The 26,620-nt window shown below is 37.7% G+C and overlaps 2 protein-coding genes across 2 annotated transcripts in view; one reads left to right on the plus strand and one right to left on the minus strand.

Annotated features, from left to right (window-relative positions):
* Positions 1 to 9,078: 9,078 nt before the first annotated feature.
* On the minus strand, positions 9,079 to 10,557 carry LOC110443823. Its single transcript, XM_021488245.1, has one exon. The coding sequence runs from the start codon at positions 10,445 to 10,447 to the stop codon at positions 9,875 to 9,877; it is 573 nt and encodes a 190-aa protein (XP_021343920.1). The 5' UTR covers positions 10,448 to 10,557; the 3' UTR covers positions 9,079 to 9,874.
* LOC110443821 (F-box/LRR-repeat protein 5-like) overlaps positions 10,522 to 26,620 on the plus strand; it is a 91,778-nt gene continuing 75,679 nt past the window's right edge. The window contains exons 1-8 of the mRNA XM_021488244.1: positions 10,522 to 10,716; positions 16,064 to 16,399; positions 17,627 to 17,759; positions 18,432 to 18,641; positions 19,706 to 19,887; positions 20,554 to 20,667; positions 24,650 to 24,732; positions 25,073 to 26,227. Coding sequence (XP_021343919.1) covers positions 10,522 to 10,716; positions 16,064 to 16,399; positions 17,627 to 17,759; positions 18,432 to 18,641; positions 19,706 to 19,887; positions 20,554 to 20,667; positions 24,650 to 24,732; positions 25,073 to 26,227 — 2,408 coding nt within the window. The remainder of the gene's footprint in view (positions 10,717 to 16,063; positions 16,400 to 17,626; positions 17,760 to 18,431; positions 18,642 to 19,705; positions 19,888 to 20,553; positions 20,668 to 24,649; positions 24,733 to 25,072; positions 26,228 to 26,620) is intronic.

Here is a 26,620-nt window from a genome sequence, read left to right on the forward strand (position 1 = left end):
GGTTGTGGTTTAGAGTTTAAAGCTTTCACGTGATAGGTGACCTAGCTAAGTCAACAACCGTCAGATTTACCGGTACCTACAACCAGAGTCTACGTCAAAGCAAACACTTCACCTGGCCTATATACCACGAACGATAATTAGCGTACCGTTATGGATTTCTCTACATAGAAACCTGTATGTGCACGTTTATATCATATTTGACAGAACACCTTGTCATTTTCTATACGTTGTGGGCGTTTCCCGGATTTCAATCTTATCACCGAGGTTTTCTTTTGAGTTGAAGTGATTTATGAAATTCAACATTCCATTAAAAACGGTTTAAGACAGGGTTGTCCGAGTTTGGCGCACTTTTTTTTGTTAAAAAATTAATGTCTAGAAGTTGTTTAATCAAGTTTCTATGATAGTTAACGAGTTCTTGAATGGGTAAACATATTAAACGTATACGTAATCGCATTACTCACACACGGCTGATACATCCTAGCGATACGTATGTATAGGCTCGCACGAGATAAAGCTGTCTTTCTGAACCTACATGAAAGGTCTTATTTTTATGCATGTATGTTATTCATTTCAAGATTGCTGTTTTCACGTTTCTCCCCTTCGTCCCTAGAATACCTCTACATGTCTGTTTCTATATCAAATATATGAAAACAGAGACGATCTATAATATACAGATCTGAAAGCGTCTTTTTGGCCCTGGTGGAACTTGGGTGATTCGGTATAATAAAAAATCGGTATACCTTTGTTTAAATGTCTATCATAAGATGCTGCGCAGCGATAAGATGAGCTTGGTCTGACGTAATGCACAAAATAGGTTTATATTTAGATATATAGAGTTGAAGTGGTGCAAATGTTGTCGTGTAATCGCCAATAATATGTATCTGAAACAGGACATACGCATGTTTGGGTAAATTTGTCGATAAAGACGACTTTGTAAGCGTCACCAAACGATCCCCCAGGCAGCAGGCCGATGGACAGATTTTTTTTTCCGTATAAAGACCTGTCCACGTGTGTATTTGTGTGAAATCACCAAAGATGGCCTTTAGTGAGCACATGAGGGCGTTGGATTTAAGGCTATTCATTTGGATTTTACTAGGTATCCAAAATATTAAACAGCTTTGTGTGCTAGGGAGAGCTCTCTTTGAGGCTAACATATTACGATGTATTACATGTATTTGTAATATACACCATCTCTATACATTGTACTGATTGGCCCATGGCCTTATGTTTGAACAAATCTTGAATCTATTTCATATCGTCGCTTATACCAGACACCTTGTCGCGGTTATTAGACCTTGCTGCCTACTGAAGAAAATGAAAATCAAGGCACCGCAGACCATTGATATCACTAAGCACCAATGTACATGCAGCTATAAGTTTATTATATTTGTACATTACGTATTTTACCAATCAGTCCAAATGTTATCTTAACAAGGGAGTTTTAACAAAGCTCAAGTCGACCCTCGAACATCAATTTAAACGTCTCTGAAAATTACGGCTAAGAGTCTTTTTTATTTTGCTATTTATTATATTTTGAACGTATTTTATCTTTTTTCTTTCGTACTATGTAAAAACAACTCGGACAATTTCTTGAAATTGCGTATTATTCTGTTTAAGAAGATTGCAATTCGTTTGAAATATGTTTGTGATGTTGGCCGTAATACCGCTATGGAAATTACATTCATTACCATCCCGAACTGATCGATTCCCTACAAGCAATCGTAAAAGTGCAGATCGATAAATGGGTTTGCCCTTCATGCTACTAATTCTTATTCCTTCTTAGTTTGTCGTCGCTATTATTGATGACATACCACAAGATCTATAATGCACCACTAATTGAGCTCAATCTTTTGATGTCAGAGCGAATTCTGGTTCGATCTGAATCCTAAATCTTCTGACCCTCTTCTGCGTGAAGTTCAATTAGTACGAGAAATCTCCGTGTGCTTTTAAGATATGGGATCAAAACAGTGCCATTTCCGGTTCAAGATGGCTGACTGTCGTGACCCCCCTTAAATCGTTCGATCTGTGCCGCATCGTTTAGGATGGCGGTCGCCAAGTACGGGTACCTGATAAGGTTCATTATCATCTTCTCCATCGATTACTCCTACAAGTGTCTTATCGAACACATCAGCTGATATAGGTTTATAAAACTCCAAACGTTATTTCCCCCTTTGTAAATGAATGATATGTTCTTGTTATGTAAATCAATAAAAAGTACACAGAAAACCAATATACAATCGTGTTCGGGTCTAAGAACATCAAACGCACTTCGGTCGATCTGACCTTTCATCCTTAAACGGATGACGTGTCCGTTTCGGGTAGATATGCTGTTTGCGACGGAATGCTTCAAGCTACAAGCGTACGAATGAACTCGGGTAGTTAAAACGTCCTCGCATTAATATAAACGTCCTCGCAACAGCCGGACAGAGGGAAGGGGGTGTCGGCATTAGCCGCCGCTTACGATCATGCAGTGGGATAAAGCAGGTTTTTTCCTCCCGAACCTACATGGGTGTAAACTATATACACCTAGAGGATTGTGGAAAAAGTGTTATGCAGTGGGAATTTACAACAATAGCTTGGTTATATCAGTTATAAGGTCTTCAAACATAGAGGTGTCGTTAGTTTTCAAACCGAGTCTATTTTGTACACATGAGTTCGACTCCTAGCGGGTTTTTTTTTGGGGGGGGGGGGGGGTTAATCATAGGATAGTTTCATTGTTTAATATTAAAAAAAATCTCAATGGCGGTATCGAAAAGTAAAGTCATTGTATTTATCCAAAGCACAATGACAAGGCCATGCTTATAGTTTCAGGGTGGGGGGAGTTAATCATAGGATAGTTTCATTATTTAATAATAAAAAAAAGCTCAATGGTGGATATCGAAAAGTAAAGTCATTGTACTTATCGAAAGCACAATGACATGGTCAAGCTTATAGTTTCAGGGTGGAGAGAGTTAATCATAGGATAGTTTCATTGTTTAATAATAAAAAAAATCTCAATGGTGGTATCGAAAAGTAAAGTCATTGTATTTATCGAAAGCACAATGACAATGTCATGCTTATAGTTTCAGTCTGTGTACAATAGAGCTTATACAGAGGTAAACACGTAGAGAGTGTGTGTCAGTAATCAATAAGCTGTAATTGATACTTTGTTTACAACAAATGAATTATTAATTTGACAGAATGATAACACACTGTTTAACAAAAACGACACGATCCCACCAAGCGGTTGTTTGTTTCCGTGGTAAACGAGATTATTTATGAACATGTGTATCCCTTCCACTCATTCACAGGGCTTCATCATGTACATGTACAATACAACGTTGCACACATCCCTGAACAATACATTGTAACATGGTTAAATGTTCACTCAACAAAACAGTTAATCCTCGTTTATCCCCCTGTATACAGTGAAACTTCAATAATTTTCCACTCTGAAATACAATGTAACTTGTTAAATCATCCCACTCTACAATACATGATCCTTCACTTTACAAAGCAATCTCCCAGTGTACAATACAATGAAACCTCGTTAATTTTCCATTCCAAAAGACAGTATAATCTCGTTAATCCCTTAACCTACAATACAAATACACCTAACAGTGAGGCATCTTTAATCCCTCACTCTTTAAGACAGTATGGCCTAGTTATGCCCTTATTCTACAAAACAGTGAAACCTCGTTAATCCCTCCCTGTATAATACAGTAGAACCTCATTAATCCCTCCCTGTATAATACAGTAGAAACTCGTTAATCCCTCTCCGTATAATACAGTAGAACATCGTTAATCCCTCCCTGTATAATACAGTGTAACCTCGTTAATCCCTCCCTGTATAATACAGTAGAACCTCGTTAATCCCTCTTCGTATAATACAGTATAACCTCGTTAATCCCTCCCTGTATAATACAGTAGAACATCGTTAATCCCTCCTTGTATAATACAGTAGAACATCGTTAATCCTTCCCTGTATAATAAAGTATAACCTCGTTAATCCCTCCCTGTATAATACAGTAGAACCTCGTTAATCCCTCCCTGTATAATACAGTATAACCTCGTTAATCCCTCCCTGTATAATACAGTAGAACATCGTTAATCCCTCCTTGTATAATACAGTGTAACCTCGTTAATCCCTCTCCGTATAATACAGTAGAACATCGTTAATCCCTCCCTGTATAATACAGTGTAACCTCGTTAATCCCTCCCTGTATAATAAAGTAGAACCTCGTTAATCCCTCCCTGTATAATGCAGTATAACCTCGTTAATCCCTCCCTGTATAATACAGTAGAACCTCGTTAATCCCTCCCTGTATAATACAGTGTAACCTCGTTAATAATGCGGACCTTGATAATCCAGAAATCCCGTTTCCGAACGCCTTTAATCAGCAACTGTTATATACAACACATGTTCCTTCGTTGTCCACGACATTTATTTAAGCATTGAACTGTTTTTGTATGGTATTTATGATCTATTTCCACGGCACCGCTTTGCATGCAAACAACATATAATGCTCGCTAGCGCATTATCATTCAAATATATCATAAATACCATACAAAAACAGTTTAATACTTATATTTATGTTTTCTCTGCCTCTTATGTTCTTTTTTAACTTATAATTTATATTTTAAATTAAAAATGCCCGACTTATCGACGGGCCACACAATTTCGTTCAATAGTTTGAACAGTGTATTGTCGCGTGCTTATTGGCAAACAAAGTAGTACTTTGAAATTTTAACAAACACTTCAACTTTAATCCACAATTCAGTATCAATACAATTGCGTATGCAATGTCTAAAGGGTGATTGAAGTTTATCAATAGAACTCTGAGCTGAAAGTAAGATTTGAAATTGTTTCGATTTCCCCCCGGAACGAATTTCGCGCATGGACAAATACAGTGAACACCGTAAATCCGACCTTGCCCTCCACGTGGGAGTTATTTTTGGAAGTTAATTCGAACTTTTCTCTTTGCTCATTTTGTGAAGAATCCAGGCGTGAATTTATTTGGTGAATGTATGGGAACCTGACAACAGTCGGTAGATACTATAACGGCCTCGTTATTTGACATGTCGTCAGAAACTGAGGAACCGTGGATGCGAGACGCGTGAAACTGATAGCGTTTGAAGTGAGTGATCTTGCGACGGAGCACAGGTTCGTTAGGCCTACACATGTCTGAAATGTTTATGTGTGCTGTTACTCATATAAGTAGGTTTGTAACATATGTGTCAGTAGGTCTATAGAATATGTGTATTTTAGACATTTATAACGAACCCCTGTTGATCAGTGCAGTGTAACAGACGATATTTGTGATAAATTGCATGAGCGTTAAAACTGTTTCCATTGCCGGCATTGGTGATTTCAATCGATGTGCATTTTGTACGATATTGCATACCTTGGTCTTGTTTTCGTTGTTATAAAAGTGTTTTTTTAATTTTATTTTTAATTTTGCACATAAATTTACAATGACATTGTCAAATTTCACAATGCCAGCGATATTTCAGCAGCCGTCATGTTTATTTATATTGGATATTGTAGTTCCGGTCAGTGTTGTATTAATACGCTAAGAATTGTGTCTCGTGATGCATGGTAATTAAAGTCCCATCAACGACACAACTTTCAAAGAGGCTATATAGTGACAATGCCATGCAAATGTAAATATAATTACATGCTATCTTTTGTTTTCATGCTTCGTCTTGACGAGGGACAATGTACGTGTCCATATGGTAGCGGTTACATATGGTAATCTCCTTGGTGATATATGGGGTGTTTCCTTGGTGGGATATGGGGTGTTTCCTTGGTGGGATATGGGGTGTTTCCTTGATGATATATGGGGTGTTTCTTCGGTAGTTTATGTGTGACCATGTTGATATATGGAGAACATCTACGTTGTAGGATATGGTACGTTACTAACTTAGTGCATATTAGTTTTGGTGGTGAAACGGGCATGTTACCATGGATGGATGATCGGCATTTTCATACGCTAAGATGTTGGATGTCGTGTGATTTGAAATAGTGTATCTACATGGTGATATATAGGGTGGATAAGTGATGAATGGGGGTTATATCCGAGGTGATATACGTGGTGTCTTTACGGTAGGATATGGAATGTATAGATGTACTTGTCTGAAGGGTAGGGTATAGAGTGTATACGAGGTGTCTCATTTTCGAGATATGGAGTGTATACGAGGTGTCTCAATGTCGAGATATGGAGTGTAGACGAGGTGTCTCGATGGCGAGATATGAAGTGTAGACGAGGTGTCTAAATGCCGGGCTATGGAGTGTATACGAGGTGTCTCGATGGCGAGATATGGAGTGTAGACGAGGTGTTTTGATGGCGAGATATGGAAGTATGCGAGGTGTCTCATTGGCGGGATATGAAGTGATCGAATACGTTGTGTCTCATTGGCGGGATATGAAGTGATCGAATACGTTGTGTCTCATTGGCGGGATATGGAGTGATGATACGAGGCGCCCTAATGACGGGACGTGAGATAGTGAAATCTCAGTTAATCTTCCAAACAATATCACCGTTCCTTGTTTTACTCCTAGTGTGTTGATTTCATTATTGAATGACATTATATCGGTAAATATAATTTCCGTGGTATTGGCTCCATGACCACACCGTTATATACAGGTGATTCACTGCCGGGCCGTATACCTTGTTTATACGTTGATTTCATTATGGTAATAATTTCCATGTGTCGGTACAATAAAATCGCGATTGATATTGAATGTTGTAGTGGGGTTACGGGGAGGCCTGTCGATAACCAATACACCTTTGTTTTGGGGTCATTACCGTAAGGGAATTATAGCAGCTTGGCACGACACACTTAATAATACAACAATCGATTAAGTCAGTATCTACAGTATATGTATCCAAGGAGTGGCGCTCTCCGACCAGGTACGTACACGCGAACGGGTACAAGTGATCCGTTTAAACAACACGGGTTAACGTCAAGTGGAACCTGCTTAAACCAACCAACAAGCTTTTTAAGGGGGCTAGTGTTTCTGTTCGTATTACGTAGTAAAATGTATAGTGTGTTAATAGTCGTTGATGTATAGTTTACACCGGTTCACGGGTTAGACAGGTTACGTAAATTAAAGGAGCACAGAAATCAATTTGAAATGTTAGCTACATGTTGTGCAAGCCCATCGAACTCGTCACAACCGACAGAGACTATATAAATATAGCGTGTGGTCTTTGATAAAACAATATTTTAAATGTGTTTAAATTTGGAGTTGAACTTTTTTGTGGATAAACACAAAATCCAATGTTGGGCAAGGACTATTTGTGTCAATGGTGTTTTTCTCTCAACTTTTTATTTTTTCTCGACGTTGTGAACCTTAAAACAAACAACGGATGACTTGTACTGGTAACACCAGGTATATACTAGGTACTAGGGGTATATACACACAGGTAAATAATTAACCGAACCATGTGATCGATACATACCGAATCAAGTTAATTAAGAAGCTGTATACGATAATCAACGTATCGTAATTATCGTCCATAACAGTTATTAGATTTCTTTTTGAGGACAGTCTCGTATTTGAAGTCCACTACAGATCATATTCGTCAACTAATTAATGGTTACAAACCCAGACACCTTCTCTTCATCCTAACATCTACACCACGTACAATGTCTGATGATATTATTTGACGACGAATACAGATATGATACAGACAGATAATTGATCGGAAGTAAAATAGTCATTTCCGCCGCTGCTTCAACCTCAGGATTAGATTAGATACACGATCTAAGTTCAGATATATCATACAATAACATCGTTTACGTTTAATTATGATATATTTCGTTACATTGATATTGGCCTAATTAGATCGTATCAGTGTGATAAAAAATTGTGTAATTGGCACCGTATTGAAACTTGTCTTCAAAGAAAATCCAACGGATAAAGCCAAAATTGTCTTAAATCACGACAGACAATTCGTCTTTATAGGAAAGACGTAATTCACGAAGCACTTTAGATATAGGGAATTGCCAGTCGTTATCTACAGGAGGTTTTGCCAGTATGTGTACAAAGGCTTTAAAGCCAGGTATATCTAGGTAAATCTATACAAAGTGTATTTTATAACGTATACGTGTTACGAAATAATGTCGTGTTTACAATTTCTTTGATATATCCGTGAACAAGTTGACGCAAGTATCATGCAGATATCGAGTCAACATTTAAAATAGCAGTCTCGTGAAATACTGAATCGACCTCAAGCATTTGTGTGCATACGTGATGAATACGTATAGAGTTAGATATCGAACTATCGACCCGGTACGTATACGTACCACATCGATCGCTACACGTACCCGTTATATATTTACCCATTCAAAACTATGTATTATATTTTTTCTCCTTTGAAATAAACTGAAAACCCATAGAATTTTTTTATGAACATGATTGATTCATCTACCTGTTTTTACGACGCCTATGGGAAAATAACTTCTGGTGAATATTGTCTGAAAAGATACTAGAAACGATGTTCTGCAGTGTAGTGTCTGTATATAATAAATTCTGTTTTACGGACACATGTATCGATCTATACCTTTCTGTTCACGTAGGACAGGTAAATATATATACATACACATTTGATTAAGCCCTTTCTCAAGTGCCAGTATAAATGTACAGGAACGAAACCGATTTCTTTAATCATTTTCGGAGATAAATTAAAATCCAAAAGTATATCTTTTCTCACGTAATTTCAATACGTGTAAGTACATGCACGGTAAATCTCATTCGGTGCTAGTCTTAGTTATCATCAAGCGGAAAATTGAAAACGGCAGACGCAAACGGGTCAAAAGGGTTCAGTAATTGCTGTTTCAGTTAAAAACTACGGAGCAGTCGCAAAGTTGTATGTCAGTGTGTCGTTTCAATTATTGATCACGCTATCAATATAGGCGAAAGATAAACTTTGAATAATTGACGTGGCTATTGTGTTTTTCTCATTAGGGAACATATATTATGTTCCATAATGTAACAGAAGACAAAAAGAATCAAACTAGAAATCATTTTTTACAGTTTTTATGCAAGAGGTTTTTTTTGTTGTGTCAAGCTGGTAATATACATGTAAAAAAACATCTATATTGTAATTGATACTAAAGACTATAAAGAACTATACGCCAATAAACCTTCTTATGTACAGGTAAACATTTTATGTACAACTAATTATCTACATTGGATATAGGACAAAATTTGCCAGTTTTGGACGGACGGCACTGAATAAGGGGTTGAAAAGAGAAATGGATGAATTTTCTCTGATCGTTCATGATATGTATAACCTTAGGTATAATATGTTCACACAATACATATATATGATATGTACACATTTTCATATTGCATTATAATTAACAAGACACACGAACAATAAATAGAATCTACTAGACGATGCTACTTTGAGCAAATACAATTAGATTTTAACGGCGTGAATTTTTAAATATAAAATTTGACAAACATCAAAAATTCCAATAATAATTGATTGCTATAAAAAGTAATCGACACATATTTTCACTCCGATATATATATATTCAACAAACAATAAAACAGAATGTTATCACAATTATGATCCAACCGATGTAATATACGTAACGTTCCCATCTCTCTAAGCACTAGAATCTCCAGGTATTTCCTTCTCCTCAAATAAAACTGCTCAACAATTTTCAGCATGGTACAGTACCGGGAACGATCGCACAATCCATAGAAGCATAAGTTTACATACACGAAATACAATCACTGACACGACGACACAGGAACAATTGACATAGGTGATATCACAAAATGCTTTAGTTTTTTTTATTTTCTCCATAATACTTTTGCAGAAGACTTCATAATTAATTCAGAAATAAATTAATTGTCATCGTTAATAAGTTACCTTCACACATCGACAGCAGGGCTATTAGGAATACCAGTCCTGGTGTAAAATGTATCTGCCACTATCCTAGTACGTCCAAATGGAGGTTTCTTAATTTCACTTTTCTTCACAACATCTCCCAACCTCCATCCATATTCCCATGAGCTAAGTAGAGGGAATTGGAATTTGTCCTCTGGGCTTTCCTTGTATCTGTCACACAGATACTGGTACCGACCTTTGCCTTCTTTCGTGAATCCATCGTACAGCTTACTCCTTACTTGTGTAGTAACTGGATGCATCGCAACACTCAACATTTCACCACTATCTTTCTCTCTAAATGGAACATCTTGGAAATTTGACTTTTTCTTGTTGAATTTTTGTGGTTTTCTGTCTTCTGGTAACTTGTTGAACAGATCCTCCGCTGGTTTCGGTGCGCATTGGATTTTCCTTCTGGCAACCTCAGACTGTTTGGACTCTGCCAATGAAGTAGTTTTGTTCGATCTGAAGTACCAAGATAATCTTGTATCACGCTCCTTGTTGTATGATTCTTCCAAAAACTTTTGTATCTGCGTATTCGCAGGATAATTTCGGGCCATCTTGTGTGTTCCGCCCGGATTCTTCAAGTTATGAAACTGCTGTACAAGACTACCTAATCTTGCAAAGTTTTGATATGCCGCGACACCGCTCGAGCGACCATAGCAACACGACGCGTCACAGTCACACGAGAGCTCCACGAGACTTTTCGAGATTTCAATACTTCCTATCAAAACACAACATGGCGCCGAAATCCTGGCCTGCTGAGGTCGACGTTTTCACTATTCCTCATTCTAGAATGAAGGAATTGGTGCAAAGATATTTAAACATGGTACGCACACTCGTTTAGTTATAATGATTTGACAAAATACACGTACATTTGTTGACGATGACGTGACTTATAGATAGCAGTTAATAATGTGAGAATGATGACACGAGAAATAGTTCTGTCATGGATTCCATCATAAAGTTACGAATGTAATGTTTTCTTTGATAGAGAAAACTAAATATGTTGTTCGGAACCTTCGCATTGAATTTCACATCTGTCATTGCACTATGCCCATGGTTTTATGGCGTCATGACATTTACGAGTAGGTCTTTCAGTTGCAAAACCCAGTCATTTGAGTTTCGAAAGCAGAATATTATGAAAACAACCGACCTATTTTACCACCCCTTTCACTACTATTTTTTCCCTAATCCCGAAAAGTGTACAAGCCCGAGAATGAAGGCATACCTACCCGAAGTCCAGCCCCAGTCTAGCTTGCCCCGATTTTCAATTGTATCTTTATTTGGAATACATTAGCAGATTTATCCTATGTTAGTATTTTATGTTTGTATTTCAATTTGTTTATCTTTTATCAATTTCTCTTGTTTTGTTAGTGTTTTCTTATGTACAAAGTTATCTATTCATGACTGGGTAAGTTACCTTTCTCTCTAGTGACCTTTGTGTAGACCCTGTCACCCATTACTAGCAAGTTAATTCTTGTTCTAACAATTGTTATGAAGATGATTAAAAACTAAAACAATGCATATCCTTGAATTGGGGTTAAAGGGATATTTATTGAAAATAATATTTCAGTTATTGAATGTATGTGTTGTCTGTATTGCCAATAATGTTTCCTTGCTATCCCCATGTTCATAGTCAATTCCAAATGTCCAGTTTGACCACTTGATTTGTAATAATAATAAAAATAATATACAGCATGTATATAGCGCCCTATATAATTTGTAAAATTACTCTAAGGCGGTTTACAACATATGGATAATAGTAATGGTTATAATTGTGAAAACAAACAACAAAGGCTTGCAATCACTTTCATACATTTAACAAGCGATGTGCACATAATTGAACAAATAAAAGGGTGGTATTTACATGACGTCTTTGCACAGATTCTAAAATGCAGACGTGAAGATGTGAGTTTTTATGTCCATCTTGAACTTGGCCAGGTATTCGAACTTCCTAATAGCAGATGGTAAGCTATTCCACAGTGTAGCCGAAACCCTCGCAAAGCATCTGTTTCCGTAGGTCACAGTACGAGATTTTGGGACACACAACAAAGATTCTGACTCCGACCGCAGTGATCTTGACGGCTGATACAGGGTAACAGGTACTGAGGAGCTGTTCCATTCAGTGCCTTGTATGTGTATACCAGAATTTTGTACTGCGACCTGTATCGTACAGGTAACCAGTGCAACGAATAAAGCGCAGGTGTGATGTGCTCTCTCTTTCGAGTACGAGTAACTAGCCGTGCTGCAGTGTTCTGAACCCTCTGCAGACGACTAGTTAGTTTGTCAGATATACCACAGAGCAGGGCGTTACCATAATCCAACCGAGAGGTAACAAGTGAATGCACCAAAATCTTGCATGCATCTGCAGTTAGAAACTGCCGAATACAGCCGATGTTCCTGATCTGGTAGTAACAGGATTTGGCAATAGCGTTCACTTGTTTCTCCATGTTCAGAGAACTGTCAAAGTATACCCCTAGGTTTTTAACAGCTGGAACAGTCTCAATAGTTCTGGCACCAACCTTGAGCTGGAGAGCCATTGTTTGCTGACACTTTGGGGAAAAGACGATTAGTTCCGTCTTTTCCTGATTAAGTTTAAGCATGTTGGCATTCATCCAGATACTGATATCTGTCAGACAAGCTTCCAGACTTTCTGAGACTTGTACTAAAAAGCCCCATAAAATCTAGTGCAGTATTTTGATATTCTTACATCTTTCTTGTTATAAAATGCTAACTAGAGATTTTGTGATGATTGAGGATGCAGGGCTAAGGGGATGTAACAGCTGTGCTAGTACTACTAATAACTTTCATGTGTATACCCGGCCAGCTGTATCATAGCTGTTGACTGGGCAATGCATAAAAGAAGCACCCTAAAATGAAAATCTTGGGTGAATGACCGGCTTGCATTTTTGGGTCATCATCATTTTTTCAGGAGTGACCTGTCCAAATTGGGAGACTTGCTATGCATTCACCCATTATATTGTGGCCTGATGACTGTTTTTACAGAATCCTTTAGTCACCTGGTGTGATATTGAAGGAATAATCCTGAATCACAAAAGCTGATGTGCAGCAAGCTTTTCTTGACCAACTTAATCCCTCTTGAAAATTTTATCATATCATGTTGATCTACAATGGCTTGTAGCAGCTATAGTCAATCATGATTTACAAACTTATCAAGACATGACCAGTAAATATTGGCTAATGGTTAAAGTCACTGGTATTTTATCTACCGAAACATATGGTACCGAAGACCTGGGTTTGAGGTTGAGGAAGAGCTTGTGCTTTATCTAAAACAGTTATGTTTCAATGCTTTAAATTCCCAATAAGCTGTCTATTACTGACATAGTTATGTATAGTGATGTGGACGTCTATTACTGTGACGTAGTTATGTATAGCGATGTCGACGTCAATTACTGTGACGTAGTTATGTGTAGCGATGTTGACGTCAATTACTGTGATATAGTTATGTATAGCGATGTTGACGTCTATTTCTGTGATGTAGTTATGTATAGTGATGTGGACGTCTATTACTGTGACATAGTTATGTATAGCGATGTTGACGTCAATTGCTGTGACGTAGTTATGTATAGCGATTTTGACGTCAATTACTGTGACGTAGTTATGTATACCGATGTTCACGTCAATTACTTTGACGTAGTTATGTATAGCGATGTTAATGTGTATTACTGTGACGTAGTTATGTATACCGATGTTCACGTCAATTACTTTGACGTAGTTATGTATAGCGATGTTAATGTGTATTACTGTGACGTAGTTATGTATACCGATGTTCACGTCAATTACTTTGACGTAGTTATGTATAGCGATGTGGCCGTCTATTACTGTGACGTAGTTATGGATAGCAATGTTGACGTCAATTACTGTGACGTAGGTATGTATAGCGATGTGGACGTCTATTGCTGTGCCGTAGTTATGTATAGCGATGTGGACGGCTATTACTGTGACGTAGTTATGTATTGCGCTGTTGACGTCAATTACTGTGACGTAGGTATGTATAGCGATGTGGACGTCTATTACTGGGACGTAGTTATGTATAGCGATGTTGATGTGTATTACTGTGATGCAGTTATGTATAGCGTTGGGGACGTCTATTACTGTGACGTAGTTATGTTTAGCGATGTTGACGTCAATTACTGTGATATAGTTATGTATAGCGATGTTGACGTCGATTACTGTGATGTAGTTATGTATAGAGATGTGGAAGTCTATTACTGTGACGTAGTTATGTATTGCGCTGTTGACGTCAATTACTGTGACGTAGTTATGTGTAGCGATGTTGACGTCAATTACTGTGACTTAGTTATGTATAGTTATGTTGATTTGTATTACTGGGACGTAGTTATGTATAACGATGTTGACGTCAATTACTGTGACATAGTTATGTATAGCGATTTTGACGTCAATTACTGTGACGTAGTTATGTATAGCGATGTGGACGTCTATTGCTGTGACGTAGTTATGTATAGCGATGTGGACGTCAATTACTGTGACGTAGTTATGTATAGTGATGTTGACGTCTATTACTGTGACGTAGTTATGTATAGCGATGTTGATGTGGATTACTGTGACGTAGTTATGTATAGCGATGTTGACGTCAATTACTGTGACATAGTTATGTATAGCGATGTTGATGTGTATTACTGTCAGGTAGTTATGTATAGCGATGTTGATGTGTATTACTGTCAGGTAGTTATGTATAGTGATGTTGATATGTATTACTGTGACGTAGTTATGTATAGCGATGTCGATGTGTATTACTGTGACGTAGTTATGTATAGTGATGTTGATGTGTATTACTGTGAGGTAGTTATGTATAGCGATGTTGACGTCTATTACTGTGAAGTAGTTATGTATAGCGATGTTGATGTGTCTTACTGTGATGTAGTTATGTATAGCGATGTTGATGTGTATTACTGTGGCGTAGTTATGTATAGCGATGTTGATGTGTATTACTGTGATGTAGTTATGTATAGCGATGTTGATGTGTATTACGGTGACGTAGTTATGTATAGTGATGTTGATGTGTATTACTGTGACGAAGTTATGTATAGCGATGTTGATGTCTATTACTGTGATGTAGTTATGTATAGCGATGTTGATGTGTATTACTGTGATGTAGTTATGTATAGCGATGTTGATGTGTATTACGGTGACGTAGTTATGTATAGTGATGTTGATGTGTATTACTGTGACGAAGTTATGTATAGCGATGTTGATGTCTATTACTGTGACGTAGTTATGTAAAGCGATGTTGATGTGTATTACTGTGACGTAGTTTTGTATAGTGATGTTGACGTCTATTACTGTGACGTAGTTATGTATAGCGATGTGGACGTCAATTACTGTGACGTAGTTATGTATAGCGCTGTGGACGTCTATTGCTGTGACGTAGTTATGTATAGCGATGTTGACGTCTATTACTGTGATGTAGTTATGTATAGCGATGTTGACGTCTATTACTGTGATGTAGTTATGTATAGCGATGTGGACGTCTATTACTGTGACGTAGTTATATAAAGCGATGTTGATGTGTATTACTGTGACGTAGTTATGTAAAGCGATGTTGATGTGAATTACTGTGACGTAGTTATGTATAGCGATGTTGACGTCTATTACTGTGAAGTAGTTATGTATAGCGATGTTGATGTGTATTACTGTCAGGTAGTTATGTATAGCGATGTTGATGTGTATTACTGTGATGTAGTTATGTATAGCGATGTTGATGTGTATTACTGTGATGTAGTTATGTATAGCGATGTTGACGTCTATTACTGTGAAGTAGTTATGTATAGCGATGTTGATGTGTCTTACTGTGATGTAGTTATGTATAGCGATGTTGACGTCTATTACTGTGACGTAGTTTTGTATAGCGATGTGGACGTCTATTACTGTGACGTAGTTATATAAAGCGATGTTGATGTGTATTACTGTGACGTAGTTATTTATAGTGATGTTGATGTGTATTACTGTGACGTAGTTATGTATAGCGATGTTGATGTGTATTACTGTGACGTAGTTATGTGTAGTATAAGGCCTTTTTCCCATAAAATGCTAAAAATTATTTGAAATATAAACCCACACTTTATATCAAGAATAAAACGTTTTGTAGTAAATTGAAATTTCAAAAAAAAAAGTTTTATTAAATGTTTCAGATGTCTGATATCAACTTTACAAATGTTGGACACTTGACTTTGTTGTTGGAGAACCTCTGCAACACTTTTAAGGAGTTCTACAATCATGAGCAAGTGGAGAACCAGTTCATCATGAAGAAACTCAAAGAGAAACTCCAGTGTCTGTCCATAAAGAACCATGCTGTCTGTAACTGTCACTCGGACAACAGACTGACAGAGATGTTAAACCTGTTCCAGGACGGGTACAAATGTACCGAGAAGACTGATGCTGATAGGATCAACTATGGGATCAAACTAAGGACTGCACTGGAGGAGTTTACCAGCAGCTTCCTGCCTCACATGGAGGAGGAAGAGGAGGTATGCTTCAAACTGTTTTATTTTATAGAAATTTCAATTTAACATTCGAAATCAAACGCAACTGAATCTTGTTACCTCAAAAAATCTTAAGACCATCATGTTGGAAATAAACCGAGTATTTTGACATCATCAAAGAATAACTTGTATGCATGTAGTTACTAGCTGTGGCCAAGACATAACCATGGATAAATTGATACAAATATTCCATCATAATGTATGATGACAACAATGCCACATGCTACATATCTATCCAAAATTAGTAAACCAAAACATATCTACCAAAATCAGGTCATTTTCCAAAAAAAAAAAAGGCTGAATGAAGTTTATGTGTTGCCAGTGAATACCTCATCAAACACAATATACCTCCTTAAAATTATTACCATCTGTCTATCTTGTCCCTTGGATGAATAGATAAAAGTCTTTCTCTTTTTGACAGATTTCTTTTCTGTTTAAGAAATGAATGAGAATGTCAATTGATGTACCAATTTTATGACTTTTTTTTAAGGTGCTGTATCAAAGTATGGCATTTTTAGTTATATAGTCACTGTGTTTTCTCCCGGTATGTGGAATGCTCTCTTTTCCGAAAGGCTACCTACTGAACATGACCAATGCCCCCCTTTCTTAGCAAATCTGGAGAAAACACTAGTCAACTGGTCTTCTATAGAACTATATAGTATCAGTAAGATATATAGGAGGTGGGAGGACAACCTGAGTCTCCATTATATCTTAATGACAATCCATGGCTTTACAGAGACCCAGTAACTAACTATAGAACAAGTTCATTGCATCGATGACCCTTTTTTCGCAAATTGAAAATGATTTAGAGCTGTCAGATGGTGACCCTCGTACTTACAACATTGAAATATACTTAATTTTTAGTTACTAGTAATTACTTGGCAGCAGTTTTATTTGCCTTTTGAATATTGGCTGACTGACTATTTAACCTTTTCTGTCTCAGCACAGGGGAGGCAACTATCATCACCTTACTAGACGACAACAATCGAGTTGCAAAACATCATTTTCAGAATTTTTGATGTCTGTCGCTAGAAAAATGTCTTTTCTTTTAGTTTTATAGCAGAGAGTATCGATGCCACCTGACAATGTTGCTCCCTCATGCAAAACTGACTCATATATAGAAAATCTGAGTCATCTCCTGACCGCTCTAAACCAATGATATTAGTTAGGACATTGCTTGTCAGAACTACAGCGATGAAATTTATGTTACAGATATTTCAGCCAATGCTGATTGAGTACTTCAGTTATGATGAGCTGTGTGACATTAAGAATGAAGTTCTGATGCATCATTCAATAAACCCAGGACAGAAGGAAGTAAAGCTGGAGGAAGATGATGAGTTGATGTGTATGTATAAGGAAGTATAAATAGTAAAAGTTGGGGTCATCCAGGGTTCTTCATATGATTAATTATTTCAGTAAAGTCTCGGTGGAGACTGTTGTTAATCGGTACTCATGCACAGTGAAGTAAACTCTATAACAACTACTAAGGTACACATAATTTCATTATCCCTTGGCAGTTGAAGTTTAACCTGTCCTTCCTTTTGTTTGTCTGTCTGTACATGTAGGTTTCTGGAACATTACTTGTGCAAGTTTTTAGCTGTATTAATGAATTTCACTGAATGCTAAATAGTAAAGTGAGGAAAAAATCTATTGAAATTTGGGTTAAAGGTCAAGGTCACAGTAAATCATTATTCTAAAATGAATTCCAAACTTTATGTAGGCTATTTTTCACCTAATACCCTGGAAGAAACCCTGCTTGGTTTTAAATTTCCTGTCAAAGGTCAAGGTAACATTCTTCTATTCCGGTGTGTACATTTTTATAATGGAAAAATTGCTTTCATCCTGGGATTACCAAGCATGATTCCGGGGTAGAACTAGTGAGTTGATGGGATATAAATTAGTGTGACACAGAACATTCTTAGTCCTGATGGTAAGACATTAAATACCTAATCAAATAACAGTTGACCTATTTGTACATAATAGTTTAGAGATGTTGCTCAACTTGTTTGGTTCGTAGGTGATGAAGTCCAAGAGAAGGAAGAGTTGGAGAAGTCAGAGAAGGAGTACAAGGGGATAGACACTCTTCCAGAAGAACTGATGCTGAAAATCTTCTCTCATCTCAACCCTCGCGAGCTCAGTCACTGTGCTCAAGTATCCCAGCGCTGGAACGAGCTAGCTACTGATGGATCCCTGTGGAAAACCATACTGCCTGTGCAGTGGTCTATTGGTAAAATACATAATTCTCCCCGCAACAAAGTTAGTTGGGGTACACTTCAATCAGGTTTTCGGTCTGTCTGTAGTTTATATTTTTGATTCGAGTATACCTTTATCTGATTTAGTTCTGTCTGTCCATCTGTGTCTGTGGATATAATCTTGTCCAGAAGACTCCTCCAAAAGTTTTAATCCCTCATTGAAAACTTGAAATTGCCATACTGGAAAGTTGTGAACCAAACCTTACTTATTTGATCAGGGTAAATATTCTTAAAAAATGTTTTTCATGCTCAAGCATAGATTCTTTGCTCAAACCAACTTTGTTGTAACTCTTTTAACTCATGTAACACACTCAAAAAGTTCAGTGTAAACATTGAAAATACTGTAATATATGGTTTTAAAGATTAAGCTTAAGTATCTCCAAAGTTCTTCCAAGTCTGTGACAAAATGCAAAATTATATCAATTGATCACTGGAACATGAAATTAGGCTGTTTTTACCAAACTATTTATTAAACCTGATGAGAAGTTAGATTTGAAACAGTTATAAACGGCTTGATTAGGAGCCATTTGCAGGGAGTTTGAACGGACATGGTAGTCAAAGGGAGATAATAAAATTTTACATGAACAATTTTTGTGTTTACATCTATTGACCCAATAATAACTGTTGTCGTGTGAAGTTCTTTAATTTATGAAAGGTTTAATAATTTAATGATTGGTTTGCATGTTGTTTGATAAAATAATATACTTTTGTACAATTGTTTCCTCCCACAAAGTTGATAGTTGTTTGTTAGAATGTTTCAAAAATCTTCAAGGATTTGACTTGATGATCCTTAGTCTATATGTATTGTACACTAAAATGTATGATGTATACTTTATTACTTTATATTTATGGACTAAGCATGAGAATTTAAAAAAAGGAATCTTCTAACAGGTTTCTTTTTAAAATCATCATTGTAATTGATCAGACAGGTAGACCTTTTGTTAGACGTTTTTTTTCAAACCAGATGTTGAGCTTTATGAATTGTAGTACAAGTACTGGCAATAATACCAATACACGTAACTTTGTGTCCACTCTATAGGCCAGTGGTCATTTGCCCCAAGGCTGGACAGTGATGTGGAAGAGGAAAAGGTGGATGTCATCAAGGAGCTGATGGTCGATGTCTTGTCAGATGAGATGGTAGATGAAGATGCTGATCGAGATGAGTCGAGAGGAGATGACAGCGATAACTCTGTAGATGACGAGTGCACAGAGGATAAACAGGTAAGTAATTATTTATGTTTTACTATATAGCTGTGGCTGCTGACAGAATGTATGTTTTCATCTGGTACTTATATAAGGCGTCAAAATAGATGTCGCTATTAGCCAAACACAAGAAAACTATAGATATATTTCTCAAGTGTGAACAAAAGTGGGAACTTTTAGTTACACAAATCATCTGATTAGATGATTATTTTCCAATGCCCATATTTTGTCATAAAAACTACGTTTAAAGTACTGGGGGGATTGGGAAATACAATTCTGTTTGATTGTATACATACCTGCTATTAACTCTATACAGGGTCATATAGCACAACCATTGAAATGCATTTGTCTAGTGAATGTGAATGAGTTGAAATTATACAAGCAATTTAAATGTTGCACTGTATACACATTTCAATTGTTGTGCTATATGAACCTGTATACAATCTATATTTATCATCATGAAAATACTTGCTGACAATAATGTATATATCAATCATCTGATTGTAACTTATATCTTTAATTTGAAACCAAGATAATCTGCTATCACAGGTCTACCATGCATGTATGTTATCAATTTGGTTATTACCTGTATTCTACCAAAACCTATAATTGAAAAAAAACTGTAATCCTAAAATTTGATTCACTTTAGATTATTAAAAATGTTTTAAATGTATTTGTTTTCAGATCCGTAAGGAGGCGGCCATGTTGACATCCCTTGTGAAGTACCTGTTGCCGAGAGTTGGGTCACATGTCAAGTCTTGTTACCTTGGATACAGTAAGGGCCTAGTCAATGGGCTGGTAAGTCTGGTCCTAACATCAAATTCTCTCAAGTTCTTGTTCAGTTTACATACTAACGTCTCTCTACCACAATTGGTATGCTACCCAAATGGGTTGGTATGCTACCCAAATTGGTACATGTTCAGAAAATGGTTTGGATAGTACTTTTAAATTAAATTTGAGTATTTTCCTCTGACAGTATAACAAAATAGATATTCAGTATTTCCACTTCCAATTTTCAGGAATATTTTAAGAGTACATCATGACTTCAAAGTAAACATCATAAAACCAGTAAAAACGATGTATGTCGATGAAATTTTGGAAGATTTTGAAGGGGTTAATTTAAAATTTTGATTTTTGGTCCTTATAACTGGATAATATGAAAGTGTAAATATATAAAAGCAATATATTTTGTTGCAATCGGCACATCAACTATTAGAAATAAAAACAAATTTCATAGCCTGTGATATGGTGTACCAATTTGAGTACTAATCATGGCCGAAAAACGGACGAAATCTCACTGGGAGTTTATCATTCTCTTTTCTAAAATAAATCACTTAGAATCAAAACTTTTTCTGAAAATGAACCACCCTTGATAGTCTTTGTTAAGAATCAAGAAATATTCCAGATACAAGATCTGAATTTTTAAATATCACTGTAAATCTGTCAAAATGTACCAATTGTGGTAGAGTGACGTAAGGCATGCATTGAATGAAAGTGTTGAAAGGAAATATTTGTTTGTGTGGAAAATCAAATGATATTTTCATGGTAAAAACTTATCCACATAACTGCTGTGTTCAAATTGACAACATGCTCATTTAAATTAAATAAAAATAAAAATGCGTGGGACCACAAATGTTATATATTAATTGAGATCACAATTATGTATAATTTTGATCATGTTTAGAATATCATAAGCAGATACTTTCATTAGTGTGAGTTGGAGATAGGTAAATTCAGCCACAGAGAGTAAATTATTTGAATTCTAAGTGGCATACAATTTCATTAGCTTGACGCCAAGGACTGGCGGATTTTATGTAACGGTAAGGGCTAGTGAAAATTTCAGTATTCACTATGAAAACAATGTTGAGGTAGTATTATTTGTCAAAATCTGTGTACAGGCTAGTTCTTGAAACACTAAATTCGTCATTTACAGAAAGTACCTTTTTCTGCAAACAAGATGGAAGCACATAGAACTTGACATGGCTTTTTCTCGTCAGACTTCCTCTATAGATGTTATAGAACATGATCAGTCTGGCCAGTGTACCACAATCTACCAGCTGATCTCACATGCTCATCTGTCAGACACCGTTGATGTTACGCATAAGTTATTAAATCAAAGTGGTAGAGCTAACATAGGAGGATAGATCAGTTTCACTCCGAGTGTGGATACCAAAGGGTCTGCAGGGTGATAAGATACCAAAGGGTCTGCAGCGTGATAAGATACCAAAGGGTCTGCAGGGTGATAAGATCCCAAAGGGTCTGCAGGGTGATAAGATACCAAAGAGTCTGCAGGGTGATAAGATACCGGAGGGTCTGTAGGGTGATAAGATACCGGGTCTGCAGGGTGATAAGATACCGGAGGGTATGCAGGGCGATAAGATACCAAAGGGTATGCAGGGTGATAAGATACCAAAGGGTCTGAAGGGTGATAAGATACCAAAGGGTCTGCAGGGCGATAAGATACCGGAGGGTCTGCAGGGTGATAAGATACAGGGTCTGCAGGGTGATAAGATACCGGAGGGGCTGCAGGGTGATAAGATACCAAAGGGGCTGCGGGGTGAGAAGATACCAGGTCTGCAGGGTGATAAGATACCAAAGGGGCTGCGGGGTGAGAAGATACCAGGTCTGCAGGGTGATAAGATACCAAAGGGTCTGCAGGGAGATAAGATACCGGAGGGTCTGCAGGGTGATAAGATACCGGGTCTGCAGAGTGATAAGATACCGGATGGTCTGCAGGGTGATAAGATACCAAAGGGTCTGCAGCTTGATAAGATACCAAAGGGTCTGCAGGGTGATAAAATACCAGGCCTGCAGGGTGATAAGATACCAAAGGGGCTGCAGGGTGATAAGATACCGGAGGGTCTGCAGGGAGATAAGATACCGGAGGGTCTGCAGGGTGATAAGACACCGGAGGGTCTGCAGGGTGATAAGACACCGGAGGGTCTGCAGGGTGATAAGATACAGGGTCTGCAGGGTGATAAGATACCGGAGGGACTGCAGGGTGATAAGATACCGGGTCTGCAGGGTGATAAGATACCGGAGGGTATGCAGGGCGATAAGATACCAAAGGGTATGCAGGGTGATAAGATACCAAAGGGTCTGAAGGGTGATAAGATACCAAAGGGTCTGCAGGGTGATAAAATACCAGGCCTGCAGGGTGATAAGATACCAAAGGGGCTGCAGGGTGATAAGATACCGGAGGGTCTGCAGGGGGATAAGATACCAAAGGGGCTGCAGGGTGATAAGATACCGGAGGGTCTGCAGGGCGATAAGATACCGGAGGGTCTGCAGGGTGATAAGACACCGGAGGGTCTGCAGGGTGATAAGACACCGGGTCTGCAGGGTGATAAGATACCGGAGGGTATGCAGGGCGATAAGATACCAAAGGGTATGCAGGGTGATAAGATACCAAAGGGTCTGAAGGGTGATAAGATACCAAAGGGTCTGCAGGGAGATAAGATACCGGAGGGTCTGCAGGGTGATAAGATTCCGGGTCTGCAGGGTGATAAGATACCGGAGGGTATGCAGGGCGATAAGATACCAAAGGGTATGCAGGGTGATAAGATACCAAAGGGTCTGAAGGGTGATAAGATACCAAAGGGTCTGCAGGGTGATAAGATCCCAAAGGGTCTGCAGGGTGATAAGATACCAAAGGTTCTGCAGGGTGATAAGATACCAAAGGGTCTGCAGCGTGATAAGATACCAAAGGGTCTGCAGGGTGATAAAATACCAGGCCTGCAGGGTGATAAGATACCAAAGGGGCTGCAGGGTGATAAGATACCGGAGGGTCTGCAGGGGGATAAGATACCAAAGGGGCTGCAGGGTGATAAGATACCGGAGGGTCTGCAGGGAGATAAGATACCGGAGGGTCTGCAGGGTGATAAGACACCGGAGGGTCTGCAGGGTGATAAGATACCGGGACTGCAGGGAGATAAGATACCGGAGGGTCTGCAGGGTGATAAGACACCGGGTCTGCAGGGTGATAAGATACCGGAGGGTCTGTAGGGTGATAAGATACCGGGTCTGCAGGGTGATAAGATACCGGAGGGTATGCAGGGCGATAAGATACCAAAGGGTATGCAGGGTGATAAGATACCAAAGGGTCTGAAGGGTGATAAGATACCAAAGGGTCTGCAGGGGGATAAGATACCAGGTCTGCAGGGTGATAAGATACCAAAGGGTCTGCAGGGTGATAAGATACCGGATATGTTGATATAAAGAGAGGGGTTCAAATGACAACACAGCTCAGGTGTCACCAGTGTGAGTAGTGGGTATGGCCGACTAGTTTTGAATTTTAAGGCGAGTCTTCCTCAGGATATATGTTTTCACTGCACCACTTAAATTTTGTTTATGTCTGTCTGGTGCTACCCCTTGGTTTTACCGTAAGGACACTCTAATGTGGGTGCATTTATGCAAAATCATCCACTCTTTGTTGATCTTTTGCTATCAACGTTCTGAGAGTAGGTGTCAGTCTTTTCAAAGAGATAAATCTTTCTATGGTAAATTTTATGGTGGTAAACCAGATAAACCATTATAACACTTTTCTTATACATTCTTCAACTGAGGAATGTTTGTTTTTACTTTTTGTCGTACCTGGTGTTCTATTTAGCGTGGAACCCATGAATGATTAGAATGCTAAGCTATATGATGCTTTGTATATCAGTATGCTGAAAGAGTTGATACATTGTATTGTTCATGCAGGTGTTTATTTGTTCAGAACAACAATTCAGAATTTACTTCTCATACTACAAAGTCATATGAGCTTGTTATTTTCCCCCAGCTTTACAAGATTCTTTCTCAGTGCCCCAACATGGAGGTCCTGGATTTGTCTCAAACAAGGATATCTGACATTGGTTTTAAAGGGTAAGTAACAATAATAGTCAGTTTGTGGTAATTTTTAAAGGAAGTTATCTCCCTTTACACTGCAAAAAAAGTTGCATCCTGAATGAGTACATTCACAAAGTAGTAAGCAGATATTAAATATTACTTCTTCAGTTTTTTTTTTTTTATATACCGGTAAATATTTTTTAATTTTAGATTTGTCATAGCGTCATAGCATTACATTTACAAACCTGTTTCGTGAAAAGAAATGTGATAATACTTTTTATATCAAAACCAATAGCAAATAGGGGATACATGTTGCTATACATGCATTGTTTAATAAATTGCCTTTTTAATTGAAATCAATCACACTTTTCTTCAGGCTTGGCCGAAAAGGATGTGGAGCGAAGCTGAAATATCTCAATCTGGGAGGCTGTTTTAATATCACCGACACGACATTGAAGAGGTTGTCATCTTCTTTTAATAATTTCTCTTGTGAAAAGTGGGAAAATTACAGAGATACAAAGGAAAAACGTGAGAATAAAAATAATGAAAAAGACAGAGAGGAAGTTGGAAAATGTGGAAAATGCTGTAAACTCAAACAAGGAAAAGACAAAAATGAGTCAGATATTGAAAAATGGACAGAAAAGGAATTGAAAGCAGACCAAGTATCTATGCAACATGAACGTAAAAATGAAGTTGTGCAGGAGGTTTCTGCACCTATGGCTAAGATCCACGAGGACAACAGTGACAGCAACTTCTCACATCCTGCGCCAAAAGTCGAAACTGTGCCAAATGAACCCATTCTCACAGATTTAGAAGAATCTGTGTTACTTCGAAGCTTGAGTACCGTCAATGTCAGTCAGGCTCTTGAAGACGCTTGTGACTACCTGGAGAACATGATGAAAAAAAATTCTGGCAAGATGAATGAACCAAAGATGTTGGAAGAAGGCAGTAAAGATCTCGATCACAATGAAAAAGATATTAACACAAAAGAAGTGTGTGAAGTACAGTGTTTGAACAATGAAATCATTGCAGGTCTTGAAGATACAGATTTGATAAATGCCGTTTCCCAAAATGATTCTGCTAATTTGGTGGTGTGTGAAGACTGTTCAGCCACCAATCAGACAATGGAAACATGTTCACAGGAATCAAATTCAACTTCATGTTTGGAAAAGTGTGGTCATTGCAGCACGTCTGCTAAACATTTACATGAAGCAGATGTTATGTGTTCACATTCACATCAGACTACTTTGAAGTTTCATGAATCTAAAAAACCAAAAAGGACTACATGTGTTTCCCCTGATCCCAAATCCCCTGGTTCACTTGTTGACCCAAAACCTAGTCAACTACAAACTGGTTACCTTGGTCACCAAAACACTAATATCGTGATCACAGGGGAAAGGGGTGACGATGTGAAAATCTGTGATAATGACCTTGACCTGAATGGTAAATTGATGAACTCTGACCCCAGCTCTCATGACCTTGAGTACCTGAGCCTGTCTGGCTGTTACCACATCACAGACACAGGGCTAAGGTGAGGATAAGTATATGTCAGTATAGGGAGATATTTATGATCAATGAAAATAAAAAATAGTATATGTTTGAAGTTCAACATGAAGAAATAAAAAGAAAAAACCCAGCACATGAGTTACATTGTAACAACAAAGTTGTGAATTTAAGTGTGCCACAATCATCATGTGTGCCTCCAGTTTTGTAAAGTAGCTCTGTATGTACATGGCATAATGCTTCTTTAAAGTCTAATGACATATACCGAAATTTTTGAGTAGAAAAATCAATTTGCAGTACATCGCTGCGTGTATTGAAACGTTTCATTTAAATGATACAAAGTAAAGAAACATGACAATAGGATCATTTTAGGTGATCTTTGATTTCTTTGCCTGTTGCATTTTGCGTTTTTTTTTTATAA

This window comes from Mizuhopecten yessoensis, unplaced genomic scaffold (genome assembly GCF_002113885.1).
Source record: "Mizuhopecten yessoensis strain PY_sf001 unplaced genomic scaffold, ASM211388v2 scaffold716361, whole genome shotgun sequence".
NCBI lineage: Eukaryota > Metazoa > Mollusca > Bivalvia > Pectinida > Pectinidae > Mizuhopecten > Mizuhopecten yessoensis.

Coding starts and splice junctions, on each gene's coding strand:
- LOC110443823 (XM_021488245.1), bottom strand. CDS start 10,447: ATGGCCCGAAATTATCCTGCGAATACGCAGATACAAAAGTTTTTGGAA.